This window comes from Castor canadensis, chromosome 9, assembly GCF_047511655.1.
Source record: "Castor canadensis chromosome 9, mCasCan1.hap1v2, whole genome shotgun sequence".
In the NCBI taxonomy this organism is placed as follows: domain Eukaryota; kingdom Metazoa; phylum Chordata; class Mammalia; order Rodentia; family Castoridae; genus Castor; species Castor canadensis.
The window spans coordinates 10,751,452-10,769,734 of NC_133394.1; the positions used below are offsets into that span (position 1 = coordinate 10,751,452).

The 18,283-nt window shown below is 37.9% G+C and overlaps 1 protein-coding gene across 1 annotated transcript; it reads left to right on the forward strand.

The window, feature by feature from the left end:
- Window positions 1-6,305: 6,305 nt before the first annotated feature.
- Window positions 6,306-17,306, forward strand: Znf330 (zinc finger protein 330). Its single transcript, XM_020179372.2, has 10 exons — window positions 6,306-6,438; window positions 7,558-7,689; window positions 9,287-9,306; window positions 9,395-9,465; window positions 11,041-11,120; window positions 13,026-13,152; window positions 13,632-13,736; window positions 14,212-14,258; window positions 15,389-15,506; window positions 16,554-17,306. Exons 2-10 carry the CDS (start codon window positions 7,570-7,572, stop codon window positions 16,826-16,828), a joined length of 963 nt encoding a protein of 320 aa, XP_020034961.1. The 5' UTR covers window positions 6,306-6,438; window positions 7,558-7,569; the 3' UTR covers window positions 16,829-17,306.
- Window positions 17,307-18,283: the final 977 nt, after the last annotated feature.

Sequence of the window (18,283 nt, forward strand, 5' to 3'; positions counted from 1 at the left end):
CCAGAGTTTTTATGGGTATTAAATGTAGTAATGAGTATTAAACTCTCAGGAGACTACAAAGGACAATATGCAGAAACCCCTCCACTCCCCCCAATGCTGATTAGTCAAAGGAGCTACTTTAAAGACTTACTCATGATACATTGGACCAGTGGATAATAGGGTATGGTGACCAGAGAAAAGGGAGATATAAGTTGGTAGGCAGTTATGAACAGTATAAGGCTTTTCCATGACATACAAACAAACTGTAAAAGGATCATTTATCAGCCTAACTAAAAACTGTGTAACTTTGAAGGAACTGAGGTGGAATGGATCATGCAGTTATTTTGTGAACTACAATTACTTCCCATCTGATCCTCAAGGATAGTGGGGTACACAAAAGATGGACAATGTAGGTATCTGGATTTGGAAAGAAATTTTATGAGTTGGACAATTGATTTAAGATTTTTGTTATATTTAGAACACTTAACATGAGATCCACTCTCTTAACAGATTTCTAAGTGCATAGTACAGTGTCCTGTCCATAGCCACAAGGTTGCCCAGAAAGTCTCTAGAACTTGTTCATCTTGTATTTCTGAAATTTTGTACCTTTTGATTAGTAACTCTCTAGTTCCCTCAGGTAACCTCCATTCTATGCTCTGCTTCTAAGAGCTTGAATATTTTGGACATCCCCATAAGACATCTAATTGTTATCTCACATAACAATATAGATAAATCTCACAAAAATAATGTTAAGCAAAACAAGCTTAGAATAAGAAAAAAGAAAAAAAGCCCTTGTTATATTCCAAAAACAGTAAAAACTAATCTACTTAGATGTTAGGCAATGGTTACCTTTGGGAGAAAATAATGAATGGAAAGGGTCCCAGAATCCTGCAGTTACTATGTCCCTTTTTTCCCAGGTGTATTGAGTGTGTTAAGTGTGGAGATATACATAGGGCACAGCTCAGTGCCTGGCCCATGGAAGTCACTAACTGACTTCTTCCTTTGGAATCATGTAGTATTTGTCTGTCTGTAGTTGGCTTTTTAAATTAGCATAGTGTTCTCATGGCTTATCCATGGGATGCCATATATACATTGTCACGTATGAGAGGATTTCCTTCTTTCTAAAGGTGAATATTTCTTTGTGTTTACCACATTAGAAAGTGGATATGTATTTGCAGAGGTAAAAACTTTAATTCCTTAAGAGACACCAAATTGAAGAGCACTTAACTGTGTAGGCTGCTGGGTCCTGTAGTGCAGAGCTCTCAAATTGTGTTGCTCAGCACATTTGCTGCAGAAAATGGGTTGCAGTTTGCCTGCTCTGGAGCCTTTGAGTCAGAGATTAGAAATGAGAGTCCTCTTGTTTCTAAAAGCAGTATGTATGAGAAGTGTTCTGTCATGTGAACACATGAATACTTTTCAGGGAGATAAATGAATAGGGATTTTACTTTCTTACCAAGGGAAGAAAATGAAAGGGGCAGGGAATCACAGTCACCCTTGGCAACAAACGGACAGATCCTATTTATCCCTATGTGCCCTCTAAATATTTTCTCTATTTTTGCCACTGCAAATAAATGTATATGAGCTGCTTTTACATCTTTCATCCAGATTTTATGCCTCTATTTTCTCTATTTTAATTGGTACTTCTTTATAACTTGTAGTGAAACATAACATTAGAATTACCTAAATTGTAAGTTTGAGATTGGAGAATGCTCACAGATTGAACACAGTGATCACAAACAAAATATTTCAGGCACCCCAGGAACCCGGCCTGTGACTCTTCCCATTCACCACCTTCTCCCAAAGGTAGCCACTATCCTGACTTCTAACACAGTTTTGACTATTTCTGAAATAGAATTACGGTGGGCTTTTTATCTTTTATTCTTGTTCTTTGTGTCTGTGGCTTGACATTTTTTGTGAGACTTATTCATGTTGTTACATGAGGCTGTAGGTTGTCCATTTTTGCTGGTGTGTATTCCATTATATGAATATGTCATGATTCATTTATCCATTCTCTTTTAGGGAAAAATGGTCGGCATTAATTTGGTGATTTTGCAAATAGGGCTGCTGTAAATTTTTTTTTACATATAAATACAGGTTTGAATTTAGAGGATACATATATATGTATATACAATACATATCCTTTAGTGCATCATGCCAAATAATTTTCAAAGAGATGGTCCTGATTTGCACTCCACATACGTGGATGAGAGTTCTGTAAAAAGTTCTTCATCTTTACCTCTGCCTAATGCTCATGTGACCTCTATGTTTTCCACTTGGTATCCAGATATCTGAGTCTGTAGCTAAGCTTTCTATTCAGTTACACATTTATTTGTTAACATCTGATGCTATGCAATGTTGTTTTAATTACTATACTGTAGCTTTAAAATAAATAATGGTATTTTCCTTCTGCTTGTGTTCAGAATGGTCTGGGCTTTTCTTGCCTCTTTAGTTATCTCTATCAATTTGTCAATTAATCAAATTCCATTATAAAAATCTGTCATGATTTGATTTGAGTTATATTGGGCTTATAAAATATTTCATTTCTGTGCAGTTTCCATGCCCCAAATTGTTTTAGTTTTATTGTTTTAACATATATTTTTGATTTTATCCTATTTGTTAAATGAATTGATTACACACTACAGTTATTTTGGATTCCTCTCCCTTCATTCTGCTCCTGTTTTCACTTTCCTGAAGTACACCTTTGGGAGTTCTGTAAATGTCTGTGAATGGTAAGAATCTTGGGTAATTATTGTGCCATCACCCTTTAGGCTTCCTATCCTATCCCTATTTAGAGATGAAATTCTTATCCCCTGAGACGCTGGGATGCAGCAAGCTGACACCACTCAGCTGCTCACTCTCTTCAGGAGTCAACTAGTCTGAGGTCACATCCTTTCCTTTAGCAGTCCTCATGAAATGACTGAATGTCACAGGTGTACAAAGGCCCAGGCCACCTGCCTGGTTCAATATAACTCTGAAGAAACATCTCAGATTCATAGCAGAGGCTTCACTGAGACTACATGCAGGTCAGCTTTTCTCTCTGCCCAATCCTGTTACCATCCCTTCCCCAAGCATTGTTCCCACTTTCCCTAACACATTCCCTATACCCATCTTTGACTCAGAGTATCTTCCTGGGGAAGCCATCCTTAGGCAATTAGTGGGAAATGTGGTCCAAGAAAGTAGAAACTAAGATAGGATTTAAAACTTGAATCATGGCTGCCTGACTGCCAGTGCAGACTTCCTAACTGTTGATAAGCTAAGACAGATAGACCATGACACAAAGTAACAGTGCAGTAGTTAAAACTTTCGTCAATAATGAACTGGGATGAAATTCTAATAGAAGACAATATTCTAGTGCGTGCAATGTATCAAGCATTTGAGAAATATGAGGCAAATAGTTACCTTAAGGACAATGGCATTGACTGTTGCTAAGTAAAATTAATTCTTTGGAAATAGCAAAAAGCAGGGAATGGTTAATTGGCCGTTAAAATCGAACAGTAAAATGGAGAAGGCCTCTTTGGTAGCAAATAAAGAGGCTTTTATTCTGCAGTGGGAAGGTAGAAAAAGCTGAGGAACAGGCCTAGCAGTTAATCATAAGTGAGGCAGAGTTCCAAAGGGGATTATCCATGAAACCCAGCTAGGAAGGCTATGCCAAGGTCAGGGTGCTGGATCAGAGAGAAGAGACTCTGATCTGAAGGGCTGGGTTGTGACATCTGAAAATCTTCATTTCCAGTTTCTCCTGAACCCTCTGAGCCTGACATGTTCCTATACTCCTGATTAATGCCTAGTCTTCCCCTTGCACGGAAACCATACCATATGCAACCGCCCTCCTAATAATATAAACTTTGCCTCCAGTTTTCCCTATTGACTACCAGGTCTACAGCTAGGATTAAATTACAACATAACTTCGCACAAATATTGCAATGAATGGCAACAGCTTTGTGTCAACAGGGAGGGGATATTTGACACTCAGAAAGTTAAGAGACAGATAAAATATGATGTCTCCAGGGACAGAGTGGATAGGTAGCACATAAGGATACTGGTCAATCAATACAATCAAAAGAAATCAAGGCAGGACATGGTCAGGAGGATGAGGCAATATTCTGACAAGGAGTCATGATTCCTCTCCTCATTTCTAGGACTGAGGCAGTTGTTGAATCTGGAAACTGTCAACAGAGGAAAAGGCCGGGTCCCACGGAAGAAGGCACTGGAATATCATAAAGGTGTCCACACTAGTCATTTCCCCAGAGGATCCTTTGTAATTTCTCTGGCTAACTATACCTTGGGAAAGGGAGAAGATTAAGATATTTTTGTATGGAGTGACAGTTATAGGAATCTACCCATTTTCTACTAAGCATTCTATTAAAGGTTTTTGGAAAACTGTAAAACAGTTTCAGTCTTCTCTGTATTTTGTCTCAGAAAATAGGTATTTTTTCCATGAGAGTTCTATTTAAATTAACATGGAGTAGTTATATCAGTAGTATTTTAATGGATTAATATTTTAAATGTTATCAATTTTAACTTCTTATATGGTAAATATCAATAGCTATAATTTGCATTACTATCTTCAAAAGGTTTGTTTGATTCTGTTTTTAGCAGTGACAGGGATCAAACCAAGGGCCTGGATCATGTTAGTAAGTGCTCTGCACTGGGCTGCATCCACAGCCCAAAGCTTTTAAGGCTTCCTAAGATCAAAGAATTTGAGAACTGTGAACTAGATCATAACACATGCCAAACTAGCTGTATGAGCTTGGAGCAAGTTGGATAGTCTCTCTGCCTGAATTTTCTCACATGTAAAATTAGGAGTTGAGGCCACATATGTCTTGTGCTTAGAATGCATGGAGCAAAAATGGAATGTGTTGGCTGTTACTGACATTTTTCTATTTTATTTGTGAAATAGGACATGAGAGTATCTATTGAAATTGATAGAAGTGGTGGAAGGTTGACAAACAGAAGATCACTTGTTAAAGACATTGTGGCTAATGGGAATGACAGAGCTGATTAGGAAGATGTAGAAAGACTATAGAAAAATCCTGAGATACTTGTTGAGTTTGGTGACCATGAATTTAAAGAGGCAATTTGATTGTATGACTTTTTCCCCCAATAACATTCAAAGGTCAGTAGATGAAGGAAAAGGCAAACTGCTAAATTAGTGAATTGGGAATGTTCCAGTTGGTTTGACTGGAAAGAAAATATGGCAAATTGTGAGGGAAGTGATGAACTCTGTTGTATCAAGTGGCATTAAAGAAAGAGAAGGGAAGAAAGCAGAATGATGATCAACAAAGAGAAATAAGAGAGGTGAAGACATCTGAAGTGCCCATTAGCAGGTAAAATTGAGTGAGGGAGTTGGCAAGATAAGAAGTTAGATAGTTGAGGTGTTTGGATTTTGGATTGCAGTGATGTAAGCGTTCCAATGCTGATGAGGCCCATGGTGTAGTCATGAAAATGGAGTGCAGTGGGGTTAAGTAACGGCTGCTGGAAATGAAGAAATAAGGACCCACGAGAACGGGTCTTCCATCTAGATGTTGATGTGACTAAGACTGACAGCAGAAGTTGGAAGTCAGGTTCCAAGGTTTTCCATCAGTAAGAGGTGAGTATAAAACAGAAGGAGTGAGTGTAAAAGGTTGGCATGCCACAGAAAGGAGTGATCATCTGGGTTGGGGTAATGGGTAACAGTGGCACTCCCTGCTCACCAACACATAAGGGAAGGGTATGAAAATAGCCATCTTACGTCCGTGAAGGCTAAATCAAGAAGTCTTTTTGGGAAGAAGACAGTCAGATTTCAGTGAGGGAGGGCAGAGCACACACAGAGAATGTGGGAGAATTTACTCACAAAGGAATGGAATCCATTATGCATAAAAGAGACAGAACGGTAAGAATTTCATCAGGCGGCTGAAGCCACAGCTTGTGAAAAAACCAATAAAAAGTGGGATGTGAGGAATGGCATATTTAGATAAGGGAAAGGTTTTCGAAAGAATCAGACAAGAGTTTGGTGTTTGAGCAAATCCATTTTTCTCTTCCTTTCAGCTTTTTCTGCATTTATTTTTCTCTTCCCTTTAGATTTCTCACCTTTCTGGAAAAGTAAGCCTTTTGTCCCTTCCTGCCGTCTCCCTATTTTCCACCTCTCTGGCATCTCCTCTCAAAGTCTCCAGTTCTGGAATGGAAGGCCCCGCCCCCTGCGGGAGTGGGCGGATCCAGGGCGGAGCGAACGGAAGTGGGCGGGGCTATGGAGGGCCTTTCCTGTCGACGTGGGCCGTACAGACGCTGCTGACGTAGGAGGACATCCGCTTCCTCTCCCGGCCGTACCTGCCCTCCTGACGCTCAGTAGCTTCCCCCGAGTTTTGGTTCCCGAGTTGGATTTATCGCTGTGGCAGGCCGGGCTCACGCCATTTTCTGCGCCTCGGACCCCGTGGTGAGCCCGGCCTCCTCGGGGCCGCGCGAAGTCGGCCGGGAGCGCGCGAGGTACGGTGTCCCCGCGGCGGTGCGGTCGGCGGGCCGCGTCTTCCCCGACGCCCGGGCCACCCGGGGGTTCCTCGTGCCCTGTCCCCGGGCCTGTGTCCCTCATTTGGTGACAGTTGGAGCGAGCCTGGAGACGGGCTCGAACCTATACATGGCTGAGAGTTCACTCTTACATGGCGAGACACCTAGGAGAGAGAAAAAAATCGAGGCTCGGCCTTCTCTGGGTTCAAAATGCACCCTGGAGCCGGGACTACTTTCTCATCCTTTTGTGACCAGGCCCTCGGTTTTGCTGCATGGGCGTGGGCGTTGCGTAAGCAGTCGCTCCTTGCTCTTAGCCCTGGTCGGCCCTGACTACCACTTGGTTTTTGATCGGACCTTCAGCTGGGAAAACTTTGAAAGCCAGTTTTATGTGGTCCTTTGGTTATACATGGCAAACGTTTTCTTCAGCCTAAACTTAAAAAAAAGTAGGCACATTGCGTGTAGACAGGAGAGCAACTTTGAAAGTACCTTTGATCTCATCAGAGACAAGGGCGTAACTTCGTGTTCGGCGGTGGCACTTGATTATTGAGTGTCTTACCGATAGCACCTAGGAAATACCAGGTCTTTTATGCAAGGCTAAATGTCTTGGCAGCTGAAAACAACGTAAAAAAGTATTCGGCCTGTGGTGATGGGGCTCTCCTTGGACTACTTAGTGAGACCCTGTTTCGCAAAAAGAAAAACACAAGCAAAAAAAAAAAAAAAGATTTAAACTGGGTTAACACACATGTTTTTAATAATTTCTTATTAATGACACGTGCCCACTGATTTAACGTCAAAGAAACATTTTCCCTTAATGAGAAAAGAAAACTACTTTGGCTTTTAGGATAAATTATTTCTTAATGTGTATTTTTACTTTTTAGAATTGATTAATAGTGGAAATAAGTGCCGTATTTAAGAACTTTGCTTTATTTGCAATGCTGTGTATCTAATGGCTGATGAAGGGCGTTAGCAGTGCTTCACCATCAAAATGACTGTTTAGTGAAAACTTCGGGAGAGTAGAGACACTTTGTTACACTATTTATGAAGTTTATTAAAATAGTAAATGCAACCAGGCAATTAAATGTTTTATGTTCTCTTGTTTAGAAAAAGGAGAAAATGCCTAAAAAAAAGACTGGTGCGAGAAAAAAGGCTGAAAACCGCCGAGAACGTGAAAAACAACTAAGAGCATCAAGAAGCACTGTAGACTTAGCCAAGCACCCGTGCAATGCTTCCATGGTAACGGCTTTTTCTTTTTTTTCCCCCCCCTTTTATCAGTTGGTAGTTGAAAAACCATATTGTATTTATCTTAAAAATATTTCAGTAAATACTGCATTCATGCATTTGTTTTGTTACGGAATCTGAAACCTGAGTTAGATTTAACATTCAGTGATAATTTGACTTCTCTCTAAACTCCCTAACTTTTTGACATCTCTTCTGGCTTCCTGTTCTGTTACCATATTTGCTGTGCTGAATGGATTAGTCTTGATAATTTTTGGCTGCTTGGAATGGTGAAAATTGTGAAAAAGCAAAAATTTATTTCCTTTTTTTTTCTGTTTCTCCAATTATATTGCTCCCTGTTTCCACACACCTTTACTTTTTCTGTTCCCATCATTCTTTTTCCTTTCTTATTTTATTAGCTACATGTGAAATGCATTACAAATAATAATTTAGGAAATATTTATTGTATATTTACTCTGTGCTACATACTATTTTAAGTACAGTGGGATACATACCCTCTTTCCACATGCTTCTATACCTCAGGTGTGTTATGTATTAGTTGGGACTTGCTTATTAATGAACAGCAGAAACCCAACTTAACTAACCCTAGGAAAGTGTATTAAATGATTGGAGTAAGTCATGTAGCCTTAAAAAACGGTGTGGCTGGCACTGAGGGGCAGCTGCAACCTGGACAACTTGCAGTTCCATTTTTTGCTTTTGCTTACTCTGTTTTTATTCAGATTGTCTTATTCATTTGTTTGGTTTCATAGTTACTGGTAACATGCATGTATCATATCACATATTGTTGAGCTCAGAGAAGAAAAGAACTCTGATAGTTTGGGTCTAATAGAATTACATAGCACAGATGTGACTGGGCATTCCCTTCTGTCAAGGACCTTTTGAGAGAAGAGGTGTGCTAGACAGACAAAACAATAAGTGACTGACCTACATAAATGTATATAATGAGAGCTAGGTCTTGATAAGTATTTTCAATAAAGGTACAGTGTAATTCTTAGGACTAAAAGGAGCTAAAGTTGAGTGCATGTGAAAGGGGTAGTCTACAGATGAGGTGGGATTATTACCAGAATGTTCAACAGGTAGAGGTTAAAAGAAAAATACTAAGATAAAGGCATGGAAAAGAGAGAGTCTTAAGACATACCGGGAGAAAGACTGTCAGTAGTGATTTGACTCCGTAAAGGGAATAGACTAGTAAAATGTGAAAAATGGTTGGGGAGCACACTGGAGAACTTTTAAAGCTCTGTTTGAATGTAGATATTCTGTGATTTTACTTATTTTGTGTTTTCTGCTGTTTCTGGTGTCCACTCTGTAGTATTTGGTTTCTTAAAAAAACAGGGAAAAACTAAACTATCACTGTGGTGAGCCTCCTTTGTAATGATGTCATTGTTTCCATATTGGGGAATGCGCAGAGAATAACTTTGTTGTATACCTTTGCTATTTAAGTTTGTGTAGATGCTTGTATATATGGGTGAAGTTGGAGGCTTTGGGATTGTAATACTTAAATTTTAATGTGGAAAACAAAATGTTCTTTATAATGTAAGTAATGTGCAATTTTCAGCCAGCAGAAAAATTAATCTTTTGCTTTTCCATTTTACAGGAATGTGACAAGTGTCAGAGGTAAATTTTCTTTCTTTTTCTGTCTATATGTAATGAAAGTCTCATTTTTCTAAAATTTACCATATTTAATTTTGTTTTACATGACAAGACGGCAGAAGAATAGAGCATTTTGCTATTTCTGTAATTCTGTACAGAAGCTTCCAATTTGTGCACAGTGTGGTAAGTATATAGTAAGAAGGAGTGCTTGTCCAACATCAGTTTGAACTTGTGGATCTGTTTTTATTGCTTGCAGTAATGTTATCTTTATCGTTAAAAAAATTAAGATAAAATGTTATATAATGTACCAAAACCAGCAAGTCCTAGTTCTCTCTCTTTGATATAATGATGGGGAAAAACTAAGGTAAAATTTTTATATATAGGTTAGCAATGAGTTGTTTTAAACATTATAAAATCATTTCAGACTAAACATTTGATAATCTTGAAGTTTTAATGATACCACCTTAGTCTTGTCAATATCTACTTTTGACATTTCTAAATTTTGATTCCTGCTGGTATGGCTGCAGTCTGTTAGACCATTGAGAGTAATTTATTCTATGTATATCTTGTTCAGATGTTTTTGGTAACTTCTTTTTTTGTTTGGGTCTTACCATATGATTCTTGAGTTTTCTCAAATGTATTTCCACGTGACTAAAATAAATTCTTAAGTCATGTGCCCAGGTTCAAAGCATAAATGGGAACTTTTATCTGAAATGGTTATTCAAAATGAAACCGCCATGTGGTATTTCACAGAGCAGCAAGATTGTTGTTTCCCAAACTGTCGTCCACATATTAGCAGGCATTTTTTTAAAAGAATGAATTTGAGAAATGAAGGATGTTCATCTTCTGATTTACAGCTGAGACTACGAATTTATATATGTTAAAAGTTCTGATGGACGACCTGCCTTAAAGAAACCTGACTATTCACTCCAGATTTACCCCTCAAACTTTTTTTTGAACAAACAGGTCATTTCTACTTACTGATTCTCATACCTAGTCTTAGACATGGAACGATGGGGTAGCTGCCGCCTCATTTCCAGTTTCTTTTTCTTCCCATCTCCTGTCATACAGCTTTGTTCCTTAGGAAATCAAGATAGCAGACAGTTGAGCAGCTATGTTCTCTCATTTTGCTTTGTGGAGTCTTGGGTGATGAATGTATCATCAGTCTTCACCTAGTATCTGATAAGCAGATTTCCTGACAATTTTGGGGGTTGATAACTTACTTCTCAATAAGAGCATTGGGGGTATGTTGTCAGTTTTGGTCTTTGTACTTTAGTTTTTGTACTGACTTGAACACTATATTTAAAATTCTGTTAGAAAAATATTCACCTGGGGGCTGTGTTCGTACATTTGTATGTGTGGATAAAATATAAAATTCACTTTCAAGCATGGCCTTTAAAAAATGTTTTTATTCATCTAAAGATTCATCAGAATTTTAACTGTTAGAACATCATTGGATTACAAAGCATACCTGATTTCTGATTTTTAGTATGAGCATGAATTAGCATGTAAATTAATTTATTATATAATGCCTTTTTACTGATTTATTAATGCATTTCTAATCTCAAAAGTTCTGACTCAGGTAACAAGATCTCAGTTACCCATTTTTTTTCTTTTTAGTTATATAAGCTGTACAAGATGCTGATTCATTTTTTTTAAAGTTTTTTCTGTAGAAATTGGGCTAGATCAAAAGAGGAATAATTGAATACTTACATGTGCTACTTTGCAGCACACTAATTGTGCAAATTTCTTTATTAGGGAAAACTAAGTGCATGATGAAGTCTTCTGACTGTGTCATAAAGCACGCTGGTGTGTACAGTACTGGTCTTGCCATGGTGGTAAGTTCTTTGTCCAGGGATAAGAAAAAGTCATCTAAGTGGCAGTGCTTTGTGTCTTGTTCCAGTTAGTCATTTCTCTTAGTACCTTTCTAGTGTGTCTTATCAGACTTGAAAAAAATACCATTTACTTTACTGCAAACCCCTCTTAGACAACACTCAAGCTTTTTGTTCTATAACCAGCAAAACTCCAGAATTTAAGGATTAATTTTTTTTTTAATTTAAGGATTAATTTTTTTTTTTTTAACTCAGGGCCTTGCCACTTGCTAGGTAGGTGCTCTACCACTGTGCCATAGCCCTTGATTCTGAATAGTTTTTTTTCAGCATTAAATTAAATTGCCTGTAATCTCTTTATTACATGTGGGATATTCTAAGGAGATTTAGTGTTTATTTTAAATAATAAAAAAATGCTTCGATTGTTTCATTTTGCTCATTTTTTCACTAAAATGTTTTAAAATATGAGTTAACTAATTTACTATATTCTATTTGATTTTATGCTTCATGTTCAAATTATAGTCCATAAGAAAAGTAAAACTACTTTTGTGTCAGGTGGAATATTTTATTTTTGATATCTTTCCATGATCATACAGTTTTTTATCATGAGGCTGACCTTTAGCTCATGGCCAAAACTTCTCTCCATAGACTTTCTCTCAGGCTTCAGGTGCCCACTCGCTTCCTTCTCTTGTCCCTTCAGGTATAAGGGTAGTAACTGCCTAATCCCTGGATATTTTGTTCAAAGCCTTTGCTTATCAGTTTCCTCTTTTAAACATTCCTAGCTTATCTGGTTTGAGAGTACCTTCTCTTTTCTTGCTAGAATCCTGACTAATCCAAGAGATATATTTAAGAAAGATTTGCTGTCTATATTGATAATCAGTTTTTACAAGTCAAAAACATTCTGTTTGCTATTTTTGTTACCAGCTTTGAATGGTACATACTAATTGAAGTTTGGGAGACCCAGGTTCAAATCTGCTCAGCTGTAATCCAAATCTTGAATTTAGTGTTGGGACTTAATGTTTCTCATTCATAAAGGAAAGACAATAGTAAAATTATTTCTATTTCTGTATATTAAGATGTCAGTTGTATTGATACAGAGTTGAGGAATATTTTCTGTAGTTTAGTTCCCTATATTTACCTAAGTTTTTTCCACATACAAATGTTATAATGACATGAGGGTAAGGTGACTGAAGGAGTCGGGGGGAGAATGGCAGAAGTTCCATATTTTTTAGTTATTCTAGAAGAGCTATGTGATTATTTTATAAGTTATGTAAGAGGGATTTTTCTTAAATAAGAAATGGTGGTATTTAAAATTTCAATTCAGTTACAGGAATTCGTATAGACAAGAAAGCTTCAATTGTGGACCCCAAACCTCATTTGAATTAGAATTCATCTTGAAGGCAGCACTTAGGATCCATGACTTAGTTTAATAACATTGGGGTGAGGATGTAGTTTCTTTTGAATTATAGCTTAGAGAATGTGTGTCTGTATGTGTCTATTACTGGGGTTTTGAACCTCAACCCTCGCACTTGGTAGTCAAGTGCTCTGTTACTTGAGCCATGACCCTGTCCTTTTTGCTTTAGTTACTTTTCACTGAGTCTCCTATTTTTTTCCTGGGTGGGCTGAGATCTTCCTATCTCCACCTCCCAAGTAGCTGGGATAGGCATGAGTCACCACACGTGGCTATAGCTAAGTTTTATATAGTGTGGATACATATTGACGAATTTTTTTTAGAGAACCCTCTTTAATTTTGGCTGAGAGTGAGTGGTAAAATCTCTTTAAAGAAGGTGCTTATTATTATTGAGCCTTGATAAGCTGCCAGAACGTACAGAATTTCAGTAGTTGCCATTAGTTGCACAACAGTCGCAGCTGGTCAAGTAACAGCAAGTAAATGTTCCTTTTTTTTGGTTGCAGGGTGCAATATGTGACTTCTGTGAAGCTTGGGTTTGCCATGGAAGGAAATGCCTCAGTACACATGCGTGTGCCTGCCCTCTCACTGATGCGGAGTGTGTTGAATGTGAGCGAGGTGTATGGGACCATGGTGAGTGATTAGACACAAGCAGTGAGCTTTGACTTAAATGAAGACTGACTTCTAAATATTCTAAATGCTGTTTAACACTTTTGAGGATACTGTAAATTCTAATTACTGGCAGTGTTTTGATGATTAGTTTGGTTGGAAAGGGACTTAAACCAGCAGTAGTGAGTACTCGTACTGTTTAGCTAAGCAGGAAGGGGCAGGGGTGTCAGGGAATCAGTGGTCTCTGAGCTGTGACTGTGAGTAAAGGGTATAAGTAGGCAGGGGAGGTGGGAGCCCCTGTTTCACTGCTCACTTGGACGTGCTTTAGCAGTTTCATGTAGGTTTTCACAGAACAAAAATAACTGGTTTGATGCCTGTGAAATCATTTGCCCTCTCTTTATAGATAACTTTTATAGATAAACTTTATAGATAGCTTTTATAGATAAGAGCTAACTAAAGTTTTGTCATACTTGCATTTGTGGGTTTTATTTTTAATCCAACAGGAGGCAGAATATTCAGTTGTTCTTTTTGCCGAAACTTTCTCTGTGAAGATGATCAGTTTGAGCACCAGGCCAGCTGCCAAGTTTTAGAGGCAGAAACATTTAAGTGTAAGTTTTTATATTGAATGTTCTTCTTACCTAAGGTTTTGAATAGTACAGATGTCAAACTTAAAAATCAGAATTTTATGCTATCTCTTAGGAACTTTGACTCGTATGTTTATTTTGTTTCTAGAATATTTCAGAACATGTAGTCCTGAATTCAGCAGGGATGCCAGTTGCACATTGGTTAAATCAGTTCATTTTGTGGGCTTCACCAGGCACTTCAGTGATCATGGCATTCCTGGTCCTGAGTGCCGATGTCATTTTTGACCTCAGTTAATGTAACAACCAAACCCCACCTTCCTTCCATTTCTAAACACCCTCAATTAAGCGATGCCACCCCAGCATCTTTGTGTGTTTATAGCATTTGAATCTAAATGGTAGCTACTGTGAGTTATAAGGTGGTAATAGCATTGAGAGTCTTTAGAAAGAGCAAAAACTGGTAATAATTGACAGGATTTTAAGATTAATCTGTTTCCCACAGGTGTTTCATGCAATCGTCTTGGTCAGCATTCATGTCTCCGATGTAAGGTATATTTTCATACTTACTTGGTTTTTGAACCCCTGTGCTCTTCCACTCTCCTTGGATTATTTATAGCTATAATTTATAGAGGACCTAAAATTATGTAGTTTAATTGTTTTATACAAAATACTTTTATTTTTTGAGACAGAGCTCACTGTTTAGCTCAGGCTGGCTCTGAGCTGCTTGTCTTATAGTTCAGGCTGGCCTCTTGCCTCTGCCTCTAGAGAGCTGAACTATAGGTATACACCACTACTCCCAGCCACCTTTCTTATTTTGAGATTGGAGGCTTGAAATTGAGCCTTCTAGTTGGCTTATGGTGCATTTGTCTCTAGTGCCGTAGTACATGTCTCCCAGGTCTCGGTTCGGTTTTTTACATATGCTTACATAGAACATTCTGAGCAGAGCATTCAGAGTATATTTTAATTCATGTCAAAATGTACCTGCTTGGAAGAGTGGGTAAAGTGAAGATTTCTATAATCTTTCTTAGGGTGTTTCCAGGTAGCTTTTGTTGGTGAGGAATCAAAGATCAAAGATACTTTATCTCAGAAACATTTCTCGGTTCTTGTATATATTCCTAACCCTGTCTCTTATTTCTCTCCCAAATCTGCCTGAATTCTACCAAATGACTTTCAGTTTGTTGAAAGTATTCATGCTCTCAGGCTTTTAGGCATTGTCTGTTATTTCCTTTGTCTGGAACTGTCTTCCATTTTTGGTTACTCCACTGCATCCCCACTCACCTTCAGATCTCAGCTAAGACTTGAATTCTGTGTCTGGCTTAGGCCCTCCCCTGCCCTCTCTGTAGTGCACAGAGCCTTGAGCTTGCCTCTGCTCCCCAGCTGAACCACGCTGTTCACCATTATGTTACAGGGACTGAGAATACTGAAATGTGTATAAATGAGTAAGTGTATGTCCATATCATTCTCTGTGTAGTAAGGCTGTCCCATGTTAGGTCCTGTTTCAGAACGAGTCCTGGCAAAAAACATTTTCCTTAAGAAACTGAAATCAGGAGTGTGCCTAGTCTCAATAAAATTCTTAGTCTTTCTGCCTTAAACTACCTTTAAATTTTCTTGAAATGCTGAATATGTCTTTTCATATCTTTTACATTATTTACTTATTTATTTATTTTACTTCTGTATAGGCTTGCTTCTGTGATGAACATACAAGGAGCAAGGTGTTTAAGCAAGAAAAGGGAAAACAGCCTCCTTGCCCTAAATGTGGACATGAAACTCAGGAGACGAAAGATCTTAGCATGTCAAGTAAGGTTCCTCCTAAGATACCAGTGGAATGATTTACCTTCGTGCTTAGATTAGTTTGCCTCCCCTTCCCCCCCTTTCTCTTTTTCTTTCTTATTACCTCTACTTCTGTTTGAAAAGATGAATATGCTCTCTTAAGCAAAGGGGATTTTATAGCTTTGAAAATATGCAATATAGTTTCTCAGTTTGACTTAAGAAATATACCAATTTTCATCTTAATACTTAGTAGTTGTCTTAATTAATGACAATGAATGTTGGGATTTAAGATTAAAAAAAGGAGTAACTTTTCTATTTTTACTAAGCCTTCCTTAATAAATAATTGATAACTGTAAATCTTTACTATAGAAGTGATGATAATATTCACTTGGAAGTTGAATTCATTCTAAAGTTATTAGGTGTGTGGTATGGAACACAGTGCTTGCTATAGTGTATTGTTTTATGATTTTTATGGGACCTTTTTATGAAGGTTCTGCAACAGACATGTGACTAGTAATACAGCTCCTATTTTGCTAAAGAGAAGTTTGATTCTTTAATAAACGTGTTAGAATGGAACCATAATTCCAAATGACAGTCAAAGATGAAGTTGTGGAATGAAGTGAGATTGATGATTTTGCTGATCTACATCAGACTTTGTTACTATTAAGGCAGAAGAAATGAGTTTTTTGGGGCATCTGTAATATAAAGTTTCTGTGCTAAGAAAATTGTAATGATATGTGAAATTCACTGTATTCTGTTATTTACAAATTAGCTTTTTATTGACCAAATGACAGCATTTTAACTTTTAATGTGCCTTATTTTTAAAGAATTTTATTAGTCTAATTTTGCTTTCTAACTTTTTTAGATTTAATGAAATGATACTATAGTATTTATTAATTGTAATGGTGTTGTATAGACCCGTTACGTGAGAAAGTCTGGAATGGCCTACCTTTTTTGCTTGAGAGTAAGAAGCAGTCAGTGAAGCTCTGTCATTTTGCAAGTTACAGAGGGGATGAGGATGTGGAGCTTGGAAATAGCAAAAGGACATATGCATGCCTTGTTTGTGTTTTGTAGCACGCTCCCTGAAATTTGGGAGGCAGACTGGAGGTGAAGAAGGAGATGGAGCTTCTGGGTACGATGCTTATTGGAAGAACCTTTCCTCTGACAACTGTGGTAATGCTGGCTACCATGATGAGGAGGAGGATGAGTATGAAGCAGAAGATGATGAAGAGGAAGATGATGAAGGCGGGAAGGATTCAGATGCTGAATCATCAGATCTGTTTACTAATTTAAATTTAGGAAGGACCTATGCTAGTGGATATGCTCACTATGAGGAACAGGAGAACTAGGAGACCTGCTTGTCCATTGGCAGTTGTATGAGAGAAGCAGGAATGTGTGCTTGATGAATCACATGTGGATGTTCAAAAGCCCACCTGGGTCTTGTGCAAAAGACAAGTCACTCTAGGCCCAGGAGTAGAGTGTAGCATTTTTATAGGACTGATAACCAGACTTTTAGTGTAAGAAAATGAGTTTCAAATGCAAGGTCTTTATTGATCCAGGCAAATGAAGTATCATGGATTGGATTGTTGCTGATCTCAGTAATCTAGTAGGTTTTGCCAAGTAGATACACATATTCAGGATAAAGGAATAGAAAGGTAATATATTTATTTGAAATTAAATTACTGTTTTTATTTAAAAAGCAATGCTTAAAAATTCATTGTGTCTGATTTTGTAAATTGTAATTGATTACTGTATTTTTCTTTTATGTCTACCCACAGAGTAAAAGTCATATTCTAAATTTTCATTAAAGATTCGTTATCTTAGTAATCATGGACGTTTTACTCGTTGACACATTCATCTCTTAACAATGAATGTCCTGAGCAGTACCTATTAATGCCTAAATATATTGACAAAGTTGACTACCTAGTTGGGTTTTTCAGACACACAATACCAGAAATAGTGTTACCCAGGAAATTTCATTTCTTTTTTTGAACAAAGCAAGTATTTCACTTAAACACGTTGATGTTTAATTTCTCATTCTCAGGTTTTTCAGCTCATTGGAATAATCTGAATATTCCAGTATTTTTCTGTAAGCTCCATTTTTTGCCTAATTTGGAAATAGGGAACAGGTTGATTGTGTAGTAAACATTAAGATAGGCAGTCTAAACCCACCCCATCATTGATGGTACATGGAGAATTGACAGTCCCTGGTACAACCTCCAGTTGTTGCAACTTCCTAATAGATGGAAGCAATGTAGTTAGTGGTAGAAAAGAAAGCATATCTGACTGGCTGGCATTATGGATGTATGGAGAAAATTTGGATGACTATTTTTATGCCATCCTTGTTCTGGAGAAACCAGAGCATCTGGTGGCAATAAGAGACAACAGAAGGCAGATGTGAAAACCACAGGTGCTCTGGTTGCATGTTTAAAAGCTTTTCATGTCTTGGCAGTGGAAGGGCAGTGAAAACAGGACCACCCAGCTTAATAGTCTGAATTGAGCCTCAAAGATGTTACCAATCAAGATAGGTCTGTCATGCTAAGGTCAGGGTACTGCTTGGGTAAACCTCAGACCCTGACAAGCATCCGAATGGATGCTGTTAAAGGTTTTACTTTCCAGACTTCAAACTTTTTGAACCTGCAGTCAGCCTGTTCCTCCCAGTTCAGGGTGAGCATTGCCAACCACATTGCAGAGACTGCTCCCAGCAGTCTCTTTGTGCCCTTTTGGTAATCACCCTGTTTCCAGGCCATTATAGTTGAATCTCCAGACCTAAAATTTGGTTTAAGTAAAAATAATTCAAATAA